At 38.6% G+C, this 17,094-nt stretch overlaps 1 protein-coding gene and 1 long non-coding RNA gene across 2 annotated transcripts in view; one reads left to right on the forward strand and one right to left on the reverse strand.

Annotated features, from left to right (window-relative positions):
- LOC138828678 (uncharacterized) overlaps positions 1 to 11,541 on the forward strand; it is a 55,820-nt gene extending 44,279 nt beyond the window's left edge. The window contains exons 3-6 of the long non-coding RNA XR_011372301.1: positions 2,366 to 2,550; positions 8,734 to 8,769; positions 9,833 to 10,910; positions 11,256 to 11,541. This is a non-coding gene — a long non-coding RNA (uncharacterized lncRNA). The remainder of the gene's footprint in view (positions 1 to 2,365; positions 2,551 to 8,733; positions 8,770 to 9,832; positions 10,911 to 11,255) is intronic.
- Hs3st5 (heparan sulfate-glucosamine 3-sulfotransferase 5) lies at positions 4,468 to 10,736 on the reverse strand. The gene is made up of 2 exons (XM_070024777.1): positions 10,630 to 10,736; positions 4,468 to 6,178 (listed from the first exon to the last, which is right to left on the reverse strand). The coding sequence occupies exons 1-2, from the start codon at positions 10,734 to 10,736 to the stop codon at positions 5,245 to 5,247; spliced, it is 1,041 nt and encodes a 346-aa protein (XP_069880878.1). The 3' UTR covers positions 4,468 to 5,244.
- Positions 11,542 to 17,094: the final 5,553 nt, after the last annotated feature.

Genomic DNA, 17,094 nt, shown 5'->3' on the forward strand with positions numbered 1-17,094 from the left:
GCTCAAGGCTAGTGTTTTACCACTTGAGCAACAGCTTTACTTCTACTTTTTAAAATATTAGTAATGTCTAATTGGAGGTTAAGTGTCTTACGAACGAATCCTGCCCAAATTGGCTTCTAACTCACAGCCTCCTGAATAGCTAGGATTTCAGGCCATGTGCTGCTGGCCTTTATATTTATGTTTAAACCTGTGGGCGACTTTTAGTGTGACTTTACCAAAGAAACAAATAGTTTTGTAGCTGACTATAAAGTGGTACTCTGGTATCATTAATGGAAAGGCATATGCATTTAGAAATGAGCAAGACAGGCCATTTCTTTGAAATGGTGTTACCTATCTATTGAGAGCAATTCATTTTTATTTTTTGGTAGGCCATTTTGAAGATGGTGGGCACATACATTTAGAAACAATAAACCTTTCACCAGCAGCTATCAATATCTAGTAGACAATATGATTCCACAAATTCATGATAGAACTAGCCTGATGAGGTACTCAGCATGCTACTTTCTACTTGGCATGATCGGAAGAGCTGTGCCTTTAAACAACAGATGACACTTGTCCTTGTAATACTGCTTAGTTGCTTTTTTATGGAAGTGCATGTTGCTATCATTTTCATTTTGCCTTTTCAACTCCCCAATCCATTTCTTCATTATTACAAAATTAGTACTCTTACTCATATGCATAGCAGGTGAAATCAAATGTAACTTGAGAGAAATCTTTAAAAGCTCAAAACATAAAAAAAATGATTTCTCTAAGATATATAGGTAAGGTACCTACATAATCATATTTGGGCCTAAATTCCACTCTTAAAATTTCCATAGAAGAATGGCTTACTTACTATTGATAAAAGATACTAAGTGATCTTTTTTTTTGGGGGGGGGTCCGGTTGTGGGGCCTGAACTCTGGGCCTGGGCGCTGTCCCTCAGCTCTTCAGCATTCTACCACTTGAGCCACAGTGCCACTTCTGGCTTTTATTCTTTTTGCTTATGTGGTGCTGAGGAATCGAACCCAGGGCCTCATGTATGCAAGGCAAGCATTCTACCACTGAGCCACCTTCCCAGCCTCACTAAGTGATCTGAATAACCTATTTAAGATGACATACTATTCAGAAATAATAACAATTGGGGACAAAATCTTAAAATGACAATTAAGAGGTATTTATTTAGCAAAGCAGGTAAAATTGGGTATTTGTTTTTCAATGAAATTATACTTTTGTTTGACATATTGTCTTTTTGGCTCTGGTTGCAATGAATTTATTTTAAATAGTATAATTTGTACCCTTTTGGTTCGAATTTGTAAGATTTTGAATGTAGTCATTTTTGAGGGGACTGAGGTACAAAAAGACACCAGAAATTTCAGCAAGGAAGTGGAATTCTCCATCCCTGTTAAATCTTCCAATAAAGTTCATGAAGTCAATACGATTTTAAAAAACAGCTAATTGAAAGCAGGAGTTATATCATGGGGGAGGGGAAGGGAAAAAACAAATCGTTTAAATAAGGATACAGATGGACCCATTACAACAATGAGATGTACACGTTGTTATGTCTAAAAACAAACTTTTCAACCTTGGGGGGGGGAAGAAGGGGATATGGGTAGGGGGGCAGGATATGGGAAGGGATAGGAAGGGGAAACAAAGGAGGAAGCAATAATGCTTAATAAGAAATGTTCTCATTATCTTGCCCATGTAATTGTAACCCCTCTGTATGGTATTTTCAAATTTTAAAAAAGAAAAAAAGAATAAACTTATCAAAATAAAAAAAACAACCTTCCCCCCAAAAAAAAACCCCAGCTAACTGGACAAAATAAATGCTTATCTAGTATCCTGGAATTTGGATTGTACTTCTACTGGGCTCCCTTAGAGCATGTCTTCAGTGTCCCAGATGATCTTCTCCAGTTTGTCCATCAGCTTGCCCTCTAGGGGGCTATTGCACCAATATTTGGAAAAAGCTCCATCCAGGCCTCACTAGCCTTGTGAACAGCCCTTGGCCCGACAACTATTTTTGCTGGTCCATCAACATAAAAACTACCAAATCTAAAATTAAAAGCACTTGTGAGAGATTTCCAAGTCCGCTTCTCCATATGTTCACAAAAGACCAAAATGTCTTATATTTCTTATACTATACCTCAATTAGTAGAAGTCCCTCAGGAATTGTGTATGGTGGTTTCAGATAAGTAAGGTGATGGTTTGGAACTTGAGGTTGCCCATTCAATAAGTTGGAATATCCCTTAAATCTCGGCTTCCTAGTTTCTCTCCTCATCATGGGCAGTTTTTTATAACTGGAACTCCTTGAGTTCCAAAATGGTGTTGTTTCAGCTACGTGATTCATCAGGAATTTCACCATTGCTTAAACAGTTTTTCTTGTTGCAGTTGGAGCTATTTGACAAAGCTGTATGGAGCCACCAAGCCTCAGGAAGAAATGCAAGGTGTTCATAATGTGAAGGGAGGAACTCATTACAGAGAGCCCTCGTGGAGTTTCGGTAATGAGCTGAGGATTTCTCTGGAGGCCTGTTGCCTGTCTGAAGACAACAGGAACTTTCACATCTCCAGTGGTGGTATGTTATTAAGTCCTAAGATTTTTATTTCTCTCTACCTGACTTAATCATCAGTGGTTGTACTTTTCAGTGACATGAAGTGTACCACCCAAGATTTTCTGTCATGCTAGGCCTCTTGCTCTGGGTCTTTGGGAAGTGGGGGTGGGTGAAGCCTTCAAAATTTAGGACATTCTCCAACTCATTTAGAAAATGGGACAACTATGGTGCTTTCTGTTTCTCTGAATATGATTGACATATTGACCTAGAAATAAAAATTAGATAAGTTGGCATAAGTTAAATAGAACCTTAGAATAAAATGTGATATGTACTACCTGTAAGCAGTACAGAGCCTCCATTAGATAAAATAAGTATGTCTGGTTTTTCCTTTTCCTTTTTTTTCGATCAAGCACATCATGCTGAACACAGTTCAGTGTTCAGGGCTATGCATGTCAGTATTATTGAAGGTTAATTTCTTTTCTCATTGTGAAAATGTTAAGTGTGGGAGGTGATGGATATGTTAATTAGCTTAATTTACTCAACATTGTATTACAAAGTTAGCATGTCACTTTGTGCTCCATGAATATGATCAACTATAATTTGTCGATATATCAGGAGCTATGGTTAAAAAGAAAAGCGTGTAATACAAACAATTACTGAACAATTACAATTCATTAATAGAGGGTGAAGTTTTGAAACCCCAGTGTTCCAGTTGGGCATCATTTGTCAGTCATTGGTACAAAACTGTTAGCTATCTGCTATGCTCTTGGAATACTTTTTAAGATTAAGGCAGATCCAGTTATCATGTGCTGGAATACAGTGTTTATTCTGTTAGCTGAGAGATGAGGCACAGGATCATAGGAACCAGGCTCTGTATATTGACTTTTTTCCTTGTCCAGGGGAGAAGTGAATGGCATTTAGACCTGAGACTCTCCCTCCAGAGCTGTGGCACAGTGAGCGAGGATCAGCCTGCAGAATGTGCTGGTGTCCTGGACATGTAATGCTGAGAGCACACAGCATACCTCTAAATTGAAGAGATGATGATGGCCAAGGCTGTGGCTTGAGAAGCAATATATCCCAACCCTGGGGTAGGACGAAAGTGCTATTTGTTTAGTACAATTCACCATGGAATCACTGAACAGGATAAACAACTCACAGAAAAAAAAGAACACTTCCTACAGTAAGGGGGAATCTGGTTTTATTTGCTGATTTTACTCTAGGCACTCAACAAAATCGTCTCAAATATTTCTCCCTGGAGAAGCAACTATGATGTTGAAAAACCCCATAGTTTTGGTTGTGGATATTAACTCCTTGCCACAATTTTTCCTCCAGAATTTTATTTAAGCATAATAGAGTATTTGATGTTAGTGAGGCACTCAATGTAGCATTCATTTCTCTGGGTGGAAAAATGAGCCATATGTTTTTTGCTAGTCATAGTAACACTAGGCAATTGGATCATTTCTGAGCAGATATATTTTCATCTAAAAGAGAAAACTCTGAGCACTTGTTTTCATTTTTGAAGCATTAGAAGCTATCTGTACAGAGGCCACACGAATTTCCAAATCTGATTTATTTATTTTCCTGCTGGCCTGACTGATTAGAGGTTCACATAAAATTATGATGCAGCTATGCCTTGATTCTATTAGTGTATTCCTCATCTCCCCCTGAAGCAGCAGTAACTGCAAGTAAAATAATAGTCACAAAATTGTATATATATACACATATATATGCATATATATTAATAAAATTCCTTTTGTAAATATACTTCTACCAGGACACAGGAATCAAATGGAGAAATGAATCTTCCCAAATGCTCTCAGATACACATAAACATCTTCTATACTGGAAGCCAGTTGGGAGGCTCACAAAACAAAATGAGTTTAAAAAGTAGTTGCACATAGAGTAACTTTAATCCATTCCATTTTTAAATACCACAATAAATTTAATTTTCACAATAAATTAAATAGCCATATTCAGTTTACAAAATAGAATTACTTGGTGTGAAACAAGTATTTACAACAATATACACTATATACATGACATTTCTCTGTTGACATTCAACATGGAAGTAAAAGGACTTGACTTTCCAACATGTGATTGACATGCTACAAGTGACACTATGATTCTTACAAGAAAACAATAGTGCAAAATCACCACAGAAACTTTGGAACAATGTCAAATTTTATGAGATAAGACATTCTTTTAAATAATAAGAAAATAGTATTTTCTTTCCTTTCCCCCCCCTTCATGGCACCAATGCATCATCTGAATTAAAGAGCCAGTTTTCCCTTAGGAAAAACAAAATGCATAACTGAACCCTCTATTTCCTGAAGCCTTACAGCCATTGGTACATTTTCACACACTCATCTTTTGGCTTAAATCTATATGAATGGCTGGTGACAAATTTTGAATCAAAGGAAGACTAACTCTTTGAGAATAGCTGAAGTCACATTTCCCCAATACCACCACCTCTTCATTTTCATAAATAGCATAAAAGATGCGACTATGCAGACAGCGATTTAGTATCTTCTTTTTCTTTTTTTGTAAATTTTCAGTAGAAAAAAGAACTGATCTTATATTTGGTCACATGTACAAGTATGCATGGAAAAAATGATGTGGATAGGTGTATCTAGGGAAAGTGCATATCTTAATCTAGAGGAGATATTAAGTGTCTCCAGGCACAACACATAGTGTTGTATGACATATCTATATTTTTCTTTAGGGCCAGTTTAATGTCCTCCCAGTGATCTGGTAAAATTTTTGATTAAAAGGGTGAAAGAATTTGCGTAATTTGGTAATGACAGAGGGGTCCACCTCTGGATGAATGCGCCCCTTGCTGCCCGCCAGGCACTTATTAAAGATAATGTTAAAACGCAAGCAGTAAAACCCTCTGGTAGCATTGAAATATAAATTGTATTGACTTATCCTTGGAGGAAGATTTAGGAACTTCTCCACGAGCTGAAGTTCTGGCAGAGGTTCTGTGATGAGGCGGTCTCCATCGACAATGTGAAATTGTTCAATTGGAAAATATTTCAACCACCTTTCCAGATGTTTGGTGTAGATGCTGGTTCTTACTGCCTTGTATTTTGTGTTTACTTCACAGGTATTAGGGTCTATGGCCAGCTTCTCAAACTTGTAATACGTTTTATTCTTCCTCTCCTTCCCTTCTAGCACCTGAGTGTAATCAGAAATAGCTCTTGTGGTTGGTTCCCTGACAATGATCAACAACTTGATGGATGAGTTCATCTTGTAAATCCTTTCCGGAACCTCCTCCGTGATAAAATATGCAGGGCTCTTTTCAATTGTAATTTGTTGGGGGTAGGAAAAAGGCATCTTTTTCCTATACCACTCAATGCCCTTGGCATAATTCTCATCATTGTCGAAGAAGTGGATTTCTTGAGATGCTTTGACCACTGCTGGGTGGAGGTTCAGCATCTCTAGCAGGGCCCTTGTGCCCCCTTTCCTCACTCCAATAATGATGGCCTTAGGGAGCTGCTGGACCAGGTCATGGAGGTGAATCTGCTCCTTGGAAGAGTTGCCTTTCCGGAACTCGTGCAGGAGGCCACGCTTAAACTGTAGGGCACGGAGTGGGAATTCAGCCTGACTGCGGGCTCCTCCAAATCGGCCTTCAATGGGACAAATGGGCTGTAACCTGCAAACAACAGAGAGACCACTGTAACAAGCTCATTGCCATTAACTTCTCATTGTTCTGCTTCCTAGACTGACTTTAAATGCATAAAAAAGGGATTAGTTCCCAACATGCTACAATCCCTAATGAACATGTTTGGGAAATTTTATTTTAAACCACTGTGTTTTCAATGGGGAACATATAATTTGTGGAATTTTTTACATCAGTACTTAAAAATTTTTTTATTTGCCTAGTAGTTAATTGACTATGACATGTACTTATGCTCCAGCACAGGATAGACAAGTGACACCAACCAAACTAATAGCTTTTTTCCCCCCCAGGTTCTGGGGCTTGAACTTGGCCTGGACACTGTTCCTGGGCCTCTTTGTGCTCAAGGCTAGCGCTCTACCACTTGAACCACAGTACCACTTCCAGCTTTTTCTGAGTAGTTTATTGGAGATAAGAGTCTCATGGACTTTCCTGCCCTGGCTGGCTTCCAACCATGATCCTCAGATCTCAGCCTCCTGAGTAGCTAGGATTACAGGTGTGAGCCTGTGCCAGTACCTGGCAAACGAATAGCTTTTTAGCCTTTCACCAGTTAAGATCATTTAGAAAACATGAGAGGCACAAGATTATAATCTTCAGCTGAGAGGCAGAAGGGCAGAGAAAGGCCATTCGTTTTGGGTTTCATGTGGTACTATTTCCTTGTAGCTCAGTAGCACTCACCTGGCCCTTAAAACATCTTTTGATATGTAATCTTAAAACAGGTCCGATATCTTCCCTTGACTATTTGCATCATCAGTCTGTAAAATTCCAATTTTGGCACTAGCTGAGCTTTTGATCCTATGAGACTTTCTGTCCTTAACCTTAGGGAAAGCTAGAAGAGCATTATATTTCTTCTGTCTCTCCTCTTTCTAAAGAGGTCAAGATTATATTTTCATTTTGTTGTATGTAGGAACAAACCCAATTACTGTCAGCAAGTATTGTATATAACCTACTAGACCTGAGACCACAAAGCAACAAGACCTCCATGGGGCCAGAGACCTTGGCTCCTCATGGCAACAATATTTAAGTCAGAGAGAGAGTTCATAAGAAAAAGAATGCAATGGATAGAAGTAGAAAAGAGGATTTCCACTTCACTATGACCTGGGGTAATAATTCAACATCTTTGCTTTTCTCACAGAGAATGGTGTGGTTATAGTCACAATACATTCCTAGTGTGACAGGTTTATTTGGAACGTTAATACATGATTAGCAAATTGAGCTTATTTTTACACAGTGTGAAGCTCAACTGAAATTAATTGTATTTTTTCTAAGTTGACCTGGGAAAGCATTTTAGCCTTTTTGAGAAAGTAAGGCAATATTAGTCATAGTGTCAGTGAAACCAGTTTATCCATGTTCAGGCTTCTAGTTACCCCAGTCATTTGAAGTCTTAGTCTGTACCTCTGCAGCAATGAGTCAGGCACCTCTCTTTCCCAAGAGAAGCTACTGCATCTGTAAGCCACACTCTGCCTATTCTGCTGAACTTGTGGAATGTTCCTGGTTTGTGCTCTATATAAATCATCCTTTAGGATAATGCTTAAGGAAGAACGTAAATGCAATATTTTTAATAGTATTTGGAAAATAATTTTAACGCAATTGATGCTCATTATGGAAGTTAGAGGCATGGGGTTTACTACAGTCAATAGAGAAACATGAATTTAGCTTTTTATATATTTAATGGGATTAATATACTAGGGCTCTATATGGAATATAGAAAAGTTACATAATCAAAAACTCTACATAGTCAAAGACTATACATAGGAAAATACTTTTCTTTTTGTCGGTAGTGGGGCTTGAACTCTGGGCCTGGGCGTTGTCCCTCAGCTCTTCAGCTCAAGGCGAGCGCTCTACCACTTGAGCTACAGCGCTACTTCCGGTTTTCTGGTGGTTTATTAGAGAAAGGAGTCTCACAGTCTCTCCTGCCCGGGCTGGCTTTGAATGGCGATCCTCAGATCTCAGCCTCCTGAGTAGCTAGGATTACAGGTGTGAGCCACCAGCGCCCGGCAGGAAAACACTTTTAATTGTGACATTGATTGGGCCTATCGTAAGATTGTCTTTTAGCTCTTCTAATTTCTAGTTTCTAATTAAGCTTAAATTCACTAAGACATCCATTGATAAGACTTTTCTCCTAAGCCTCTAGAACAATGTTAGTTCTGCTCTTGGGAGAATAGAGGAAATAGACACTCAAATCCATTTTTTTATAGGATCCAGTTCTTTCACAGAATCTTGACTGAAGAGTCTGACATAGATATCTCCATCCTAACTGAGATGGGATGGTGATATTTCTACTTCTGCCTTTACTTTCTTTTTGTTTTTGTTTTAAACTTTCAACCCTGGGAGATAATACCTTCCAGAACAATTGTGGTTGAACTTTCCAATGCAAAGAAAGAATGTAAAGAGGAGAACTATTCACACCCCCCTCCCACCTCACTTCTTGAAGAGTATTTCTGATCATGAATCCCGGACCAAGAAAAACACAGAGGTTTTAAGGTTGGAAGTCACAGTAAGAGTAACCATACCTTTTTTTTTTTCCCCAGACAGCAGAGTCTCTACTTCCTAACAGATAAGCTCAAGTAAGTATGAATCAAACAGAATTTCACATACCATTTCAGACATAATAGTTTCCAAGATGAATTTTGAGAAGGACCCCCTACCCTCCCCAAGCAGTTCAATTCCTTGTAAAAGTCATCCCATTAGAGGCTAGAGAAGAAGTTGAAAAGTAAAGAAACAATTGAGTTACTGAATCAAAACTTTCTATATGGGCAAAATAGAGAGTTAATCATTGAATATTCAGGGATATGATCACATGTACTTATTATGTGATTGAGATAATAAATAATTCCCCAAATGACCAAATCAACCATATTCAGGTGTACAGTAACTCAAATGGTAAAAGGAAACATGTCCTTGCAACTCTACGCAGAAGTATTTTTTAACAATTTGATGTGATCTGTTGTTACACTGATAACATTAGTGCCTTTGAGTAATTATTATATTTGTTTTTTAAATTACAAGATGAATTTATTCTTTTCATGAAGTGACCTGAAAAAGTACAGAGATGAAGTTTTCATACCACTTATTAGTTTTTTATTAGCTTTTATTAGCAACTATCCTGAAAATATTTATTTCTCTGAGCCTGATTTCTCTTATTTCAACTTTTTTCATCTTTAAGACAATGTATTATTAAGGTGCTATAATTAAGATACCAAAATAAAAAAGAAACATCAAATAACGAATGAATCACTAGATCAATGACTCAATAAAAAGTAAAAAGTGGAAACTAAGTGTAAGTATTGGGAAGAACTTGATATCAAAGGTTCCCTCACAGACATAGGACAATGGTCTCACCTGAGGCTTTTCACTAAATGCTAATTTAGGGAATTACTCCAAGTGTTGACCTCAAGTGATAAGCACTCAGTTATAGTTTGCCCACAAGTAACCACAAGAGAGAAGGAGGTTTACTCATGCTAAAAAATCTTGAAGGGTGTTCATTTTATCAGTTAAAGTCAACAATGACTACAGGAAAACAAGCACTACCATACTATTTCTAAATCTGAACAATAAGATCAGCAAATTAAATTTTGGAAAGAAAACTGAAAAGAAGTTAATTTCATGAAAGTGTGTTTTCATTTTCAGTGTCAATGGGAATTGAAGTCGGGGAGAGTGCATATTTCAGTCCTCCCAGGACAAGAACTAATTTTAAAGGAAGTTCACTCCAATCATACTGGATGTGGAACAGTCAGGAACATTTAGCGGAGATTCAGCTGATTATTGCTGAGACTTTTGCAGGTCCAGCATCTCTCAACAGTCTGCCTATTTAGACTCAGACCCTCGCTCTTCAATTTCCTCTCTGTGGATTTTCCATTGCCTTCTGGGCAATTAGTCCCTGTGACAGCCTCCTTCTCTGGTATGTTCAGCTCCTGAAAAACCAGACCTAATTAACATAGTTAAAAATCCATGCCTGCAGCCCTCTTTCCAGGGCAATGGATTGCAAAGTTGATGAGCATCTTTACAGGAGCATACATAATTTTAATGCTCCCAAGAGCACATTAATTGTCCACTCACAGATTTCAAAAGGAAGATTCGCAGTCCTATCACCAGTGTTTTGTTATGACTAGAGGTCAGCACCAGATGTATGCAGACCACACTCTGCTCGAGCAAATGACATCTTTTATTGTACACAGCTTTATCCCTTCTCTAAAAACAAGTGTCAACGTACACAGAATACAAATGGATCTTTATGGAATACCTTGAGCGGCGTGAATCTCTTTCTTTTAAAGTCTCAATAAATCAAAATCAATACTGCAGAAAAGCATGTTTCTTGGGGATTTCGAGAGATAAAAACAAATGGAGAGAGCTTTCAACATCCTAAGGATGTTTACATCACATAACACTTAAAGTCCTACAGGCATAGCAAGTGTCTAATCACCCACCTATCCAAGCTCCCAACTCTGGCAACAAGATACAGGAGACTCCCAATGGCGAGGCTTCCCAGGACCAGAAGCTTCTGTCTCAGCCACGCCTGCTGTTTGAATAGCATGGCCCTCCATCAACCTTCAGGACTGCCGAAGCCTGAGAGACGGGAGACAAGACACTCATCAATAGAATCTGCTGACCGAAACAAAGCCAACCAGAAGGCATAAACAGGGATTAAGTGACTCTGCATGAAGAACAGACCTCTATAGGAACCTTCACAATTTTCATGGTTTAACAGGTATTTAGCAAGACTTACCCCCCCCCCCCCGCCCTTTCTTTTTCCATCTTATGCTGTATGGTCAACTACTAAATCTAGATGGAGAATATCAACCAGAGAGGAACTTCTGGGCAACTGTTAAGGTAAATTAAGATGCATACATTTAATAATTATGTGTGTGTGCACATTCATATGTATGCTTTTGTAAATCAAAGAACACAGAGAAAAAGCTACTTGAAGCTGAGCAGCAAAGCAAGTTTTCCTTAAAAAATAATGGCAAATGTTGAAATTTCTGTTCAGTAAATAACCATTTTGGGCATAACGATGAGTTATTTTACATACACCTTTTTGTTTCATTTTGTTTAGTTGTGGATGGAAGAAGGGAGCAATATCACAAGTGATGGCATCATTGCTGAAATTTCCACTGTGAACTATCTCTAAGGAACTTTCATGTCCCTCGTTCAACCCTGGACTCTGGAACATGCTTACCCTTGGTGCTCCTTCTGTGTCATCTCCCTCCCCTGCCTCTCAGTGAATTTTGTGCTACCAGGCTTGTTCTTGCATTACAGAAAAGCTTTACCCGAAGCTCCATTCTCTTCTATCTGAAATAATGCCAGTGGAGAAGTAGAGGTCTTTACTAGTGCTGTTATTAAATTTTAGGGAAAAATGCGAGCTCCCAATTCATATTTTTATTATTAAAACTAAATCCAATCTCCCTTCCAAGATAAGATGGTTTGCTTCTTATTGAAACTCAAAATCATAACCCAGGAAGGAAAAAGCTGAATTGTGGTTAGGAAATTGTTTTCTTTTCTTTTCTTTCTCTCTCTTTTTTGTTGGTGCAATCCAATCTCTGTGTTTACTATGTGCAGATCTGCTCTGTGTAAGAGGATTCACTGACTAATCTATTGTTTGTTCATCAAGAAACTGCTGAGCACTGGGAACATTTTCAACCACTCGCATAAGGTCTAGGGTGATTCCTAAAAAGATTCAGTGGGATGGCACAGCCCCTGGTCTCCCTACCTTTTAAGACTGGAACTTCCTCAGTGGGGGCAGAAAATAATGATCTCATCTTCACTCAGGCACACTGCCCAGTGTTTGCTTCCCATACGACAGGAGCATTTGCCAGAAAGCTGATAGACTGATTGTGACAGTCCTTCAAATCATAGACTCACTTCTCAGCAGTCCTGCTATTTCTTGATGCTATTTTCTACTTTTTTTAACCTGCTAACCAGAAACAGGGTTCAACCATGAAGTCACTTTAAAACTTCATTCGCCTTCTACATGTAAATGTCTTCCAAGTTTCCTTCCAACACTTTGCTATTACCTTTTGGTTTTTAATTATCTATGTGTGGACCTGATTCATTTCTCTCTGCCAATGGGAACGGTGTTGGGGTTTTTCTGTAAGGATCTTCCCTCCCAGGAAGATCAGTAGAAACTGGGGTGTTCAAGAAAGAGACAGAGGAACAACATTCTAGCCCACTGAGAAAACTGAAAGTATCTGAAGGTGGGGTGGGGAGCAGTAAAGAGGCAAACTTGGTAGATACAGAGCCAGAATGGATGATTCATAAGGATAAAAAAGGCTGACTACTCACTCTGGGACATCTTGGCCTTTCAAGGAGAAGAGATTGGATTTGGTCCAGTGAACAGCGAAAATACATGAGAGACAGTATCAATTAGGAAGATAAATCAGAATGTATAGTCTCATAGGAAAAGAACACAGAATAAACCCCAGTGTTAAGAAATGAGAGTGAGATACTAAGTTCCTGGGCAGAACAAGGCATATTACAGGGAAATAATTTACTAGCACTGATGACCAAAGAGAAAAAAAGATACTCTGTTTTCTGACTTTCTTCTGAAATTGTAAGGTTAAGATTAGTGCATACTCATCAAGTTGGAATTTCTGAGGATGGTGGCAAGTGTGTATTTTCTACAGGCTCTACAAGTTTGCCATAGAGTACCACTGGTGTCCATAGCAAGGTGGACTGATTCATGCTCAGGACCTGTTGTTAGCTTTCTAGTACTTCTGAGTTAGTCTGTAGGTTTAGCTCATTGCGAGCAGATGGTTATAAGACACACAGAAGGGAGCATCCAACACCAAACACTCCAGGAATCCAATACTCCACCTATAGATTCTCTTTTTGGACAAGCCCAGTTGTGCCTATGAAGGCTTTGTTCTGTGGGATAAACTACTACTTCTAGGCCAAGTTACCTGTGCCTGAGGGGCCTTAAATGTACCCATTGGTGCTTTCTCTCTGGAAAATCTAATTTCTCCAGCCTTTTATCATGCTAGCCTACATCCTTGCAATGCTCGCCCTTACATTGTATCTGGTCCATTATACCTTTCAAAGTGCATCCATGTCTGCTGTGGCATTGAGGAGACCTAATCTTTATGTATGAAATCGCAACTACTTTGAATGAGTTGCTGTTAGGGAAGTGAAAAGACCACAATATCCAGCATCACAAGCTGTCTCCTTGTGGGTTAATTTTGTCATGGAACTCTTCTGAATTATGCAGACAGTGGGAGCTGTAACAGCTTGTCAGGGCATAAACACTGAGTAGGTATCTATAGGGTATAGTTCTGTGAACATCTGATTCAGACTCTATACCAGAGAAGTATAGTTATTGAAATAATACTTATGATGCATTCTTTCTTTTGTGTGTGCCAGGATTAGGGCTTGAACTCAGGGCCTGTGCACTATCCCTTAGCTTAACTGCTCAAGGTGGCACTCTACCACTTGAGCCACAGCTCCACCTCTAGCTTTTTGGTCATTAATTGGATATAAGAGCTTCACAGACTTTCCTGGTCAAGTTGGCTTTGAACCACAATTCTCAGCTATCAGCCTCATGAGTAGCTAGGATTATAGGTATGTGTCACTAGTGCCCGATTCTTGCAATGGTTTTTAAAGGAAAAAATAAAATAAATGTGGTTCTTATGAGCAGTATCATTGTAAATAAAATCAATTTAATAAAATAAGTCCATTTTAAGTATAAATATCTTTCAATAAAAAGATCTTGTTAAATAATCAAATGAAATACTACAGTTTCAGTTTAAAACAAGATGGCAGGCACTCATGTAGACAACCCCCCATATACACACACACACACATACATACACACACACATACACATACACACAAAACAAAAACTGCATACACAGTACTTCCTTTTTTCTTTTTTGTACATTTTTACTGTAAAAACGCTGTACAGAGGGGTTACAGTTACACGAGCAAGGTAGTGAGTACATTTCCTATTGAACACTGTTGCCTCCTCCTTTGTTCCTTGATGAGAGGAAATCTCATCAAAGGAAAATCTCATCAAAAATAAGCCCATTCCCAAAGTTTCTTCTGAGTTTCTTTAGGAGACTGAAAGTAAAATTTAATTCTGTTTTTAACTCATCTCAAACTAGGTAGCAAGAGACAATATCAGAGCAGTCCCTGAGTTTTTAACATTCCTTAGAGCAAATCAAAGAAACTGGCTAATTGGAAATTGGTTTTTCTACCATATCTCAGAATGGAGACTTAAAAATTGGAAGCTGTTACTCTTGGTCTAGGAGAAGACAAACAATTCAATCTTTGTGGGCAATGCCTTTAAATTGGTGAACTGGTCTCCAGCCTTTCCCTTTAACTGAGCCTACTTTCCATGGGTATTTTAATAACTTTTCCATCAGAAAAGACGTACTGATAGTAAGAAATTTATATGAAGTTATTTTTTATTTTTTTTAATTTTAATTTTTGTGAACATACTGTACAGAGGGGTTACAATTACATGGGCAAGATAATGAGTACATTTCTTATCAAGCATTGCAGCCTCCTCCTTTGTTTACCCTTCACATCCCTTCCCAGCCTCCCCCCCCGCCCCCCCCCAAGCTCCCCCCCAAGCCCCCCCCCCCCCCCCCCCCCCGCACCAAAGTTGTAAAGTCCGTTTTTGACAACTTGTACTTCTCATTGTTGCAACGGGTCCACCTGTATCCTTAAACGACTTGTTTTTCCCCTTCTCCTCCACAAATTATACCGACATCAAATATAGTGAAAGCAGGGGTTATACTGTGGGGGAGGGACATACAAAGCAACAAAGAAATAATCTTATAAATGCTTTAGAAACAAATGCATGAAAGAAAAAAAACATTTAAATACATATCTAAGGGTTCATTTTCCTAACATCACCTTATCTGACCTTTTCTGCTTAACTCATACATATACTAGATATTGCAAATAAGGAAACCATGAGACCTATGTTTCTTTGGGCTTGGCTTATTTCACTTAATATAATTTTTTCCAAGCCTTTCCATTTCCTAACAAATGGGGGCAATGTCATTCTTTCTGATGGAGGCATAGAATTCCATTGTGTATATATATCACATTTTCTTGATCCATTCATCTACTGAGGGGCATCTGGGTTGGTTGAAGTTATTTTTTAAAGTTCATAATTTATTCTTTTATATAAAGAGGTGAAAGACCTACTGTGACATTTAAGGCCCCCTCTCTCCAGCGTTCAATCTCTCAGTGTCTTTCATTTTCTGTGCCAACAACAGCACAATTAGAGTTTATCTAGACTAGGAAAGTTCCAGCAGATGTGGTATCTTAGCCGAACAAAGCTGAGTACCTAAATGATAGAGTATGTGGCCAGAAATGGTGAACTGTAGAAACATCTGGCTGCTTTTGTAAAACAACACTAAGCAAAGAAAGAAATGATTCCCAAACTGCAACAAAGAAATAGGGAACTCCTGAACAATGATTAATAATAAAGATATGTCCAAGTACTGCTCAAAGACTTGTGGACATGGTTACTATAAGCCCCTGATACCAGCAAAAAGAATAACACAATAGCAGCAACACAGCTCATTAAAAAATGACTGAATGGATGTGGCAGAATTATTCTGAGGCAATCGTAACTCTCTTTTGAGTATTAGCTCCTTGCTCCCAGGCACCAGCTTTATGAGGAGGAAAAGAACTATATTTCCTGGGCACTAGTCTCTGTTTCTTTCATGTTTATTTTTCTGTTGTAATTGAACAGACTCATAAAGTATGATCTATTCTATTTTTTTTTCTGATGGAAACTGAAGAGCGGAGAGATGAGTAGACTTTTTACTCAAAGGCATGTGACAGGCGGATGTAGAAGGAGGATTTAAATTCAGAATGATCTGACCTCAGAGAACATGGCCTGTTGATTGCAATGACATTCAAAGAGCTATGGATTTTCACCTGCAAGATTCTTAATGAACACTTGTTCCCTAGTGGAGGAGAGCAGGCAAAGCCTACTTCACTCTGCCCAACTCATCTGCTGTTGAACTTTGAGGTAGAACATGGAGAGGTGAGGGAAAAATTTTCATGTATGGGTAGGAAAAAGGGGCTATTTGGGTGATTTCAACCTGCACAAAGCAGAAAGAAGATACTAATAAATAGTAGTAATAACAGAGTAAAGAGTAAGATTTTTATAGTTGGCCAGGTGATTTTCATATTCACCATACCATTTAGAATTAACACTGTCCAGAATAATCAGAACCCCATATATTCTCTCCACAGAGCAAGAACTGGCTTTCTTGTGGAAAAGTTTTATAGTAGATGATCAAAACGACACTGGTTTTGACTGCCATCCATCACTGACACAGATTCTTACGTGCTGATCTCTTTAAGACCTTGGTTAATTTTGTTGCATTTCCATGACCATTCTATCACCACCATCCTTCCCCGACTCCATAGCTCTTCTGCTCAGTATCCCAGTAAGCGGCTCCCCACCTGGACAAGAGCTTTTGTTATCCACCAACTTTGGACTTCATCATCTTGAGTTTTATGCCTAATCTGCTGGTAGAGTCTCTCTTCCAAGTCCAAGAAGATCTACCTGCTGTTCTGCCGTGTCATGTGTGACTGCCATGATTCAGTTCCATGATTCTTTTAGATGAACTACAATGGGCTCCACTGTTAAGTTTTGTTTACCTCTGTGTTGATGCTAGACTGATCTTTCCACATTGATCACACTGCTCCCAATCTCAGTACCCTCTAGTAGATTCCCATCAGTCGTATGGATTCAAAAGACCTTTTACCCCTTTTGTATTGCAACTTGAAATATTGTCTCTCTTCCAATATCTAGACATATAACTTCAGTACTCAGAACAATTTGAATCGGCCATGGTCATTTTACCTTTAAAAAAACCCTTTTCTTCATAAAATTCCTACAGCCTGGAAACACCAGGTGTCTTATTAGGTCT

This window comes from Dipodomys merriami, unplaced genomic scaffold, assembly GCF_024711535.1.
Source record: "Dipodomys merriami isolate MVZ:Mamm:240054 unplaced genomic scaffold, mDipMer1.0.p SCAF_160, whole genome shotgun sequence".
Lineage (NCBI taxonomy): Eukaryota > Metazoa > Chordata > Mammalia > Rodentia > Heteromyidae > Dipodomys > Dipodomys merriami.

Coding starts and splice junctions, on each gene's coding strand:
- Hs3st5 (XM_070024777.1), bottom strand. CDS start 10,736: ATGCTATTCAAACAGCAGGCGTGGCTGAGACAGAAGCTTCTGGTCCTG. Junction 6,179..10,629: donor AGAGTTGGGAGCTTGGATAG/GTGGGTGATTAG, acceptor TGTTGTTTGCAG/GTTACAGCCCATTTGTCCCA.